Here is a 9,785-nt window from a genome sequence, read left to right on the forward strand (position 1 = left end):
ACGGGCTGTGTGTGCGCGTGTGTCTGTGTCTGTGTCTGTTGCTCAGTTACACCGTTCTTCACTGTCACAAGTGTTAACCGTGTGGCTAAGCTCTTTAGCTCGATTTGATTCAAGGTAGCAATCGGTGCCAGTGAGCATGCGAGTGTGAATGCATGTGTGCGCGCATGTGTAAGTACGCGCGCACGCGTGTCAGTCAGATGTGCAGGCCCAGGTTGAACGGTGTTTTCCAACCGCTGCTGTGTTGAAGGTTTGAGCGCAAAAACAAAGCAGTACTGCAGTAGTACTGTAGTATTCTCAACAGCTGTCACTCATACTTGTTATTATTATTATTATTGTCAGTAATTTAAACACGTACTACTACATAATATCGGATATAACTAGGGTGAGTGTAGTTTGTTTTTTTTGGTAGCGGTGGCAGATGATGAGTTAATGTGATGATGTGACGTAGATACTGTAGTAGTTGACAATGTTTATCGTCGTTTATATTTACATACACATGAATGCAGAAATGTAGTGGTGTTGTGTTTGTAAACAAACTAACTAACTAACTTAGTAACTAACTTAGTAAGTTCTCTTGCCGTTAAACTGCGTCCTGTTCCAGACTCATCTGAATGAGTCGGTCGTCACGACACGCGGCTCTTCTAACGTAAAGCAGAAAATACTCGGCGGTGACTGACGTGTTTAGCTGCACTCACGCTACAGTGTTTTTGTTGCATTTCTGCCACCTACTGTTTTTATATCGCCACTACACATTTATATTTAGAAGAAAAAATAATTACAGAGGGCAGTGTAACCGCGGTCCGTTCCTTGAGGCCAAGCGGTTAAAGGAACAGGCCTCTCATCAAAGGACTGCTGGTTTGAATCCCATCTCGTGGACATGTGTCATAAAGCCATTGACTTGTTCAGTAATTCTACTGTTTAAATGTTAGGAAATCCTAACATACGTGACAACTGTTGTATAAGGTATACTGATATCTCTGTTGTAGATGTCAGTATATCTTGACCTTTGACCTTTGTCCAGGTCGGTCAACAACTGTGGAGCGACTGCTGTGATGGAACAGTAAAGACCGAGGTCCAGTTTGGCTGTTGCTGTTTTCAATTTTTCTTTCCTTAAACAAAAACAAAATTTGAATTTTGAACATCACTACAAACCTTCACTGCTGTCAACTCAGATATTTAAATTTCCATTCTTAGAATGTTTTTTTTTTCCGTAATGTTTCTCTATTTGTGCTGTAATTTTCCATAATTTGAGTTTATTATATTTGAGTGATTATCTGGTCTCAGATTTTTTTTAAAATAACTTTTAACCTTGGCTTTGTTCTTAGTCATGAAACTTTCTTCATTTGTCTTTTTTTTCCCTCTTTTCTTTTTTATTTGTAGAATCTAAAATTTTAACCACAGTTCATCAAAATCCCAGCTGAAGACTAAAGACTGTAGAACAGATTTTTTCACAGAGTAACGTTCTCCTCTTCCTGCTGTCGTTGGTTCCAGGGGGGAGAACGTGGTGTTCCTCTCACAGCTGTCCGTCCGTCAGACTGAGTGGCCTGTGACGGCGATGCCCAGTAGAATATCCTGGGATTGAACCGAGGATCCCTTTACACCGATGGCCTGGACTGAGTGAGTGTGTCTGTGGCTCTGTCTGTGACTGACATCAGATGAAACGTCTCAGGACGACACATGACGACTTCCTGTGTCTGTTTTGAATCTGGAGCAGGTTTCAGCTGAGCCGCTGAAGCTATGGGGAGCTGCTGGAGCTGTCTCTACAGAGACCCCCTCCGAGACAACCACCTCACCAAGTTTAAGGTGAGAAATCCTCAATAAACTACTTTTTATTTTTTTTCCCAGAGAATTTTGTACACTTTGGCATGGGCAAACTACGGCCCGGGGGCCCGGATGCGGCCCGTTAGGCTTTTTAATTCGGCCCACTAAAATTGTCCAAATTGTATTATTAATTTATATTATCATTATATTTCTGCTTTTTTTCCCTGCAATGCCCACATTTCCCCATTTAGTGGTGTAGAAAATGCTAAAAACATTTTAGCATTTAGCCTTTTTGCATGACTTTGACATGTTATTTATCTTAGTTCACACTTATTTCCTGACCCATTGTAGCCCACGAGTGAAAAAGTTTGCCCCCGTCTATTAACCCCCCCTTGTGGCCCACGAGTGATAAAGTTTGCCCCCGACTGTGTTAGCCACTCCGTAGTTTCCTGTGTCAGATCTGGACGGAGGCAGGACGGCGGTTAGCGGCTATAAACACCTGACTCTGTGTGTGTGTGTGTGTGTGTGTGTGTGTGTCTCAGGTCACCAATGTGGATGACGAGGGAAACGAGCTGGGCTCCGGCGTCATGGAGCTCACGCAGACCGAGCTCATTCTACACACACGCAAGAGGGACGCCATCCGGTGGCCATATCTGTGCCTGCGCCGCTACGGCTACGACTCCAACTTGTTTTCCTTTGAGAGCGGACGCCGCTGTCAGACCGGGCAGGGTATGTCAGAAAACATGACACCGTCGGCGACCGACCGTGACCGACCGACTGTGACCGACCGTGACGTCCTGTTGTTTATGTTGTTCCTTCACGACGTTAGGAATCTTCGCCTTCAAATGTTCCCGGGCAGAAGAGATCTTCAACCTGCTGCAGGAGCTGATGCAGTGTAACAGCATCAACGTGGTGGAAGAGTCCATGATGATGAGCCGCAGCGGTCACACACCGGAGATGGAGATGTCCCGGACGCCGCAGACGCCCAACAGTGAGTCACACACACACACACACACACACACACCAACATGATGCTTCATATTTATATGTACATGTGAGTGCGTCTCACCTGCTTAGTGAATACGACTGTCATGTGAAACAGCTCCTCCTAGTGGCCAGTTCTTCAAAGAAACTTAGTCTCTTCAAAGAAACTTTTTCTGGAACGAACAAGATAAAAAAAATGAGAAGGAGATTCTGAATTCCATAATGTATAATCATTTTAAATACAATATTTTATGACATTACACACTTTTGTCATTAACTGTTATTATTAATTATATTAATTAAAATCTCTGCTTGTTACAGGAGAAAATACTAAGTTTGTGTTTTAATCAGTCGTCACTTCGTCTCTGTTTTAACCAAGGCTTCAAAGAAGTTATTGTGACATTTGAAGTGTTCAGGGAAAAAAAAAAAGTTAAAAATTAAAACTCAACAACCAGAAAATAATAAAGCTGAAGTCATTTCCCCATTCTACTTCCTTAAGATGTTAATTTTTTACAGGGCTCTGTGGTCATTTATTCACTCAGATGAACCTGTGAGTTCGTATTAGTCAGCGCTGAATCAATATTAAAAAAAATCCTTAATCTGTGCCTTTATATTTTACGTCTAGCCCCAGCATTTCCTGTTCAGGCTTTTCCCAATGGTTACCCCGGTTACCCCATCAGAGGGGACTCCTCACAGCCCCCTCTTGGTGATGACCACGGACACGGCCTCATGGGTTTGGAGGACCAGGTAAGACCTGATCCTGCTGGGTCACAGCTGCTGGGTCACAGTTCCTTACTTGAACTCTTTTTGTTTTTAACCCCTCCCTCTTCGCCCCCCCCCAGACCCACACTTATGTGAATACTGTCAGCATGGAGGGGGATCTGTCCATGCGTCACTGTGTGCACTCCCTGCCTGAGGTGCGTCCCACCACCTTCCCAGAGAACACGCGGGGCGCCATGCCGGTCGTGGGCCAAGGGAACCCGGCGCCCAGCCTGCGCTGCTGTCCGCTGGAGGAGCATAAAGACGCTCAGGTGTTCCTGCAACCCTCCACGCAGGAGGTCAAATTCAGGCTGGGTCCCACTCCGGCACAGCGCCATCTGCTGGAGAGGGAGAGGGAAAGGGAACGGCTCGGCCACAATCCACACAACCTTCAGCCAGTAGAGGGCGCCACAGGCTCAGAGACGGAGGGAGACGAGCCGTCCGTGCACCGGTGCAACTCTCACTCCTACCACCATTTCCACCACCACCCTCACCCTCGCCACCCGGGTCACAAGCACCCGGACGGCTGCGAGAGCGGGGAGCTCACCTACGAGAACATCAACGGCCTGAGGGGGGGGCGGAAGCAGCGGCTGAGCCCCAGCAGCGTGTCGCAGTCCGTGGGCTCCAGCAGCAGCAGCAGCACGGGGGAGAGTCACTCCCACTCCCTGCTGCACACCCACGGCCCCGCCTCGCTGCCCCTGCAGGGCTACCCCTGCGACAGGAGCCTGGGCGGGGGTCACCGTCGGACGACTCTGCTCAACTACGAGAACCTGCCCTCGCTGCCCCCCGTGTGGGAGTACAGGGCTCTGCAGCGGGACGACGAGCAGGAAGAGGAAGACGACGAGCAGGATGAAGAGGAGTACGAAGAAGACGAGGAGGACTTCGACGAGTACGAGTTCTCAGAAGGTCCGGGGACGCCCAACGGGTACCACCAGGACAGTCGGGGCGTCCACAGAGACGCCCTGCAGAACTATGTCAACACAGAGCAGGTCCAGCCCCGGCTGCCCCACGCCTGCCCCCCGCATCCACGACAGTGCCAGCCGGACCGAGGGGGGGGCATCTTTAGCTTTGATTTTGGCAGGCGGTCAAGGGCAGGGGTGGGGGGCTGCGAGCACGGCCACATGCCCCCCTCACGGCAGCTGAATTACATCCAGGTGGACCTGGAGGGCGAGGCTCCCTGCCAAGCCCTCAGCAGCGGGGGGGCCCAGCCCCAGCCCACCCAGCACCAGCGCCTGCCACCTAACAAGTGTGGAGCACAGGCCCCCCGCCGCAGTGAATGCTACGCCGTCATTGACCTGAAGAAGACGGCCGCCATGTCCAACCTGCAGAAAGCCCTCCCCAGGGATGACGGGACGTCCAGAAAGACTCGCCACAACAGCACAGACCTGCCTCTGTAACCGCGTCTGGACCCAGGAGGAACCGCCGCCACAGACGAAGGCTTTTCCTCACCTTAGCACACTGGACCCTTCACTGTCATCCATCCATCCATCCGACTGTCGGGCCGACTGATACACAACAGGTACCTAATTAGAAACTCACTGGCGCCCACCTGTGGATAAACAAGGAAGCGGGGAAAACTCTGAGTTTGAGTTTTCCCTTTAATTCTGTCAGTTCTTAGACAAACAGTGTGTGGGTTTTTAAAAACAAACAAAACAAAAAAACAAAAACACTGTTTGCAGGATGAGTTCAAATTCATAAAGAAGCATAAAATCACACATATATCCGAGAATCAAAATGTCTACGATTTTCTTGCTTAACTTTGACTCTGTTTTGTGTTGACGTATTTATTACCAGACTGTATTCCAACAAATTGATTCCCTGAAACCATAGTTACTCATTACATTACATTACATACAGGGATGTCCGATAATATCGGCCGACGATGTTAGCGTAATTATGTAATATCCAAAAGAATCGTTATCAGTTTTTCCTCCGATAATGGAAACTGGATAAGGCAATGCCTGGGTTTGGCCAAATGATGTGTGACCTAAAAATAGATTTTGGGAAAAATAGGCTGTATGTGAAAGTGAAAGCCACTAGATGGCAGCATTGCAGCTCATTTCTATTTTAATAATCAAGGGAATGTACGTAGAATACTGGTTTACAGCAAATCATACACTGGTTTGTCCAGATAAATAAATAAATACTACCACGCCCTTAATAGTATTTTAATAATTTTGACCCCTAGGGGGAGCATGGCATAAAATAATTGAGAAACACTGCTTTAACCCATCACCTTGGTGAGCAGGCTGCACTTAACTTCCTTGACCACCAGGGCTCCACTGCCCTCTATATTGGTGTCAGTTGATATCTGAATTGGGAATTAAGTGTTTGGACGATATCGGATATCGGCAAAAAGCTAATATCGGACATCCCTGATTACATATCATGTTATGTTTTTTTTTTTCCTTTATCAAAGTCAGAAACAGGGCCTTTTACTCCCGGAGGTGGAAAATGTTGATGTTAAAATGTCGATGCTTCTTCATACCTCATCGCAGCTAGCTCTAAACACGTGGCCAGTACCGGAGGCTAACCTTGTTGTTTGTTGTCGTACGCCGACTGAGCATTTTGCACACAATCCTATGGAATTGTATTTTATCAAATATTGGGGAAAAGTTTTCAGCCTGACTTTAGTTCGCGGTGAACACAGTCGACAGGAGAAGAAGAAGAAGGGAATAGTTGATAAAGTAGCACACGTGGATTCAACCAGTGGAGGGCGCCCTTCTGTTCACAGACACTGAAGATATAGTGTGCAGGAATTATTTTGTGGAGTTTTGTCCTCCTGCTGGATGTGCTGTGTAATGACGACTCCAACACTACAGACAAACGACACAACGTTCTGATCCTTTCACCAGACAAACATTTTTATTTTTACTGATTTGAGACTAAGTCATGCTCAGCTAACCCTATTCTGCCAACCCACGGCTTCCCGCTGCCTCTGGGTTTTAGGCAGCTGGGGCACTTCGATGTTCAATACCGCCACCTTGTGGCTATTTTATTTTTTTCTCTTATGGGGGCGGTCACTATAGTGTATTTTCTGTGACATGTTAAATTTTTTAATAATTCAATGTTTTTTTTAATTCAGGATTTTCCTGCATACTATACCTTTAAACATAAAAAAGTAGCATTTCGTCGTAACATATCCTGCGATTTCACCCCTGACCTGCATACAGATATATATATATATATATATACGCTTGTCACGTTGCACTTTCGAGCCTAGGCCACTAGGAGGCGCTCTTTCTCCACTTTCTCTCCTGCTCTGAGGCCAAGCCCTTCCTGGACTTTGTCAGTCAGCCTTGTAGCTGAGGTTCTTCTCACTGTTTGGATGAAGATGCTGAAAAAAAAAACAACCCTCCAACGGTGGCGTCACGGTGTTCCCCGACATCAGAGGGTTCTGTGGGTTCTGTTGTCGTGCAGTCGACAGTAGTTTCAGAGGCTACTTATCAACCGCCTGAATCACATGTTTATTTATTTATTTATTCAGTCTGATGATTATTTATTCCAATTTTCTTTTCTTTTTTTTCTCACTGTGATTCCTTCGTTTTTCATGAGACAACCAGCCTTTTGTAATCCAGTCGGTCGGTTAAAGACAGAGACCAAAGTTTCACCTCAAATGATCACTGGAAACTGGTGTGTTACTGTTATAACTGTGCGTGATTATATTTTTTAAGAAAAAGAGAGAGAGACTGTATTTATATCAAGTGCCAAAACGTAATTACTAACTGTACGATGATTCAAATCAAATGTGCCATTAGGATCTGCCGGGACAGAAAAGGGCATCAGGGCAACTGCTACGGGTGGACGGGGGGGCAGGGAGGGAGGGAGGGGGGGCACAAACGCCCCGATCGGACATTTTTAAGGATGATAGTATTTTAGGAAGTAATGAAAACTGCACATTCCACCTCATCTGCATCCACGGCCATTTCAGAGTGAGACGACGAGATATGTCATTTTGTTGGGGATGTCCGATAATATCGGCCGATCCGATATTAGCATAATTATGTAACATCTGTAAGATGTTCTCGTTGTCGTTTTTTTCCTCCGATAATGAAAACCCGATAACGCAATGCCTGGGTTTCTCCAAATGATGTGTGTGACCTGAAAATAGTTTTAGGGGAAAAACGGCTGTATATGAAATTGAATGCCACTAGATGGCAGCATTGCAGCTTATTTTAATAATCAGGGGATTGTATGGAGAATGCTGGTGTCAGCGACTCACACAGTGGTTTGAACAGATAAATACATAAATATTTCCAGGCCTGGATCGGTATCTGTTGATATCGGGATCGGAGATTAAGTTGTTCGGACAATATCGGCCTAGTATCGGATATCGGCAAAGAGTTAATATCGGACATCCCTCGTCTGATAATCACAGAGGAGGGTTTTATTGCTGCTACGTGTAAATACTAACAGTAGCCGACGCAGGAACTCGTTCTGCAACAAGACGTGACGTCAGACCTTTGACCGTGTTGTTTATAGAAGTAGCACCGTGTGTGTGTGTGTGTGTTTCCACCGTCAGTGTGTAATTGGGCCAAAGTTACTTCTCACTCAGATTGTTGTTCTAAGGAGAGGGGCGTGGGTGGGGTGTGTGACGGAAGCACAGGCCCGCGGACGCCGTCGTCTCATGGTACTTTTTTTTTTGTTTTGTTTTGGTTTTTTTTTGTTGAATCTCGAGTCACGTTGGTTGATTTTTCCGGCGGCAGCAGATAAAGGTTGTCATCACGTTGGTTGATTTTTCCGGCGGCAACAGATACAGGTCGAAATGTTCTAGACTCAGACACAGGCCTTCAAACGCAGCGGAGTGTGTGTGTGTGGTCTTTTCGCTGATTTATTTCTTTTATTTTTGTTGTTATCATACGGAGGTCGTCGAGTGAAGAGTGAGAGACAAATCACCGACTTCTGATCAGTGCGATGTTTGGGCTTCTGTGCAACTAACGATGCAAATGAAACTGAAATGCAAACGACGGAAAACACAGACCAGGACAGAGACGACGTGTTTTCACTGTAAAAACCTGTTTGTTTGTCGACGTGTTTTCACTGTAAAAACCTGTTGTTGTTTTTTTTCCTCTGGATTGTTGTGTCCTAGACATGACCGAGAGGAGGCGTTCAGGAGGAGGAGCCGTTATTGTTGTGATTGTGATGAAGGACAGAACCCTCTCTGCCTGAAGAGAATCTGTTTTAATTGAATAGAGTTTTGTTGAAATTGAACAGACTTTGACGGGATGTACGAGGATCGGAAGGAATTTTTTTTCCACATCGTTGTTTCTTCAAATCCTCATTTTGTTTTTGTTCTAATTCCTTAAAATAACCATCTCAGTCCAGCTGATACGGATCATACAAATTCAGTCCAGCCCTTTCCTGAAACAGAAGCCGAAATAACCCAAGAATCTGACAGTTGCTGCTTCTGTTTGTGCCAAAATGTCAAAAAGGCCAAATCCTGACCGTGTGTGTGCCGACGTTTTGACTGAAATGGTCGCGAGGGATGTTTACATTTTTTGCAATAATAGTTCATTGTTTTCGTTGATCGGAATCAGACCGGTGTGTAAAGGTGTAAGATTTAAAAAAAAAAAAAAAAAAAGTAGAGCTGTGAAACCACAGTCTTATTATTTGAAGTACATTGTTTTGTTTGTTTTTTTTTTGTTTTTTTTTGTTTCAATCGTCACAGTGTAGTTGAAGTCATGAAATTTAAAAATAAGGAGAAGAAGGAGAACAATGTTCCCGTGTGGACGGTTGGACTCGGTGTTTGCTCTGACTCACGGTCACAGTGCCATACAGGAGGTCGTGTTTGCCAGTGTATTAAGCTTTTACACAGCAGTACTGAGGCTTAGTGTGTGTGTGTTTTTTAAAGGGGAATATTTTTATTCCCTCTTAAACCAGTAGATGGCGATCACAGCGTCATGAAGAGCTGCTGCTGTCTTTAAATCAAATTTAATGTCTGTCTTTAAGTCATGATTGTTCTGTTATGATTCATAACATCACATGATCATGATCCCCCCGCCATGACTTCTCATAACTGTCAGTGTTAACACTGGAACAGAGTGATTCACACAACAGGTGACTGTAAAAAAAAAAAAAAAACAGTTAACATGGAGCGTTAGCCCTAAATCTAAAATCTTTACTCCTGTCACCGAGTTCCCCAAAGCTAGCTCCTCACGATGCTCGCGCTGCGTGTCTCCTCTGTCAACGTTAGCATCCGAAGCAGCTCCAGAGTCCATGTGAGGTAACGTCTCGGCGTGTCTTTTCAGACGTTTCCACTGATGTGAAGTGAGGGAGGTTTG

The 9,785-nt window shown here is 45.6% G+C and overlaps 1 protein-coding gene across 1 annotated transcript in view; it reads left to right on the forward strand.

Moving 5' to 3' along the window:
* The window catches only part of frs3 (fibroblast growth factor receptor substrate 3), a 19,682-nt gene extending 14,285 nt beyond the window's left edge, over positions 1–5,397 (forward strand). The window contains exons 2-7 of the mRNA XM_008319739.3: positions 1,492–1,617; positions 1,715–1,803; positions 2,304–2,490; positions 2,591–2,752; positions 3,371–3,492; positions 3,588–5,397. Of these exons, the coding sequence (XP_008317961.1) occupies positions 1,738–1,803; positions 2,304–2,490; positions 2,591–2,752; positions 3,371–3,492; positions 3,588–4,901 (1,851 nt within the window). The 5' untranslated portion in view covers positions 1,492–1,617; positions 1,715–1,737 and the 3' untranslated portion in view covers positions 4,902–5,397. The remainder of the gene's footprint in view (positions 1–1,491; positions 1,618–1,714; positions 1,804–2,303; positions 2,491–2,590; positions 2,753–3,370; positions 3,493–3,587) is intronic.
* Positions 5,398–9,785: the final 4,388 nt, after the last annotated feature.

The sequence above is a fragment of the Cynoglossus semilaevis genome, chromosome 11, assembly GCF_000523025.1.
Source record: "Cynoglossus semilaevis isolate Cse_v1.0 chromosome 11, Cse_v1.0, whole genome shotgun sequence".
Taxonomy (NCBI): Eukaryota; Metazoa; Chordata; class Actinopteri; order Pleuronectiformes; family Cynoglossidae; genus Cynoglossus; species Cynoglossus semilaevis.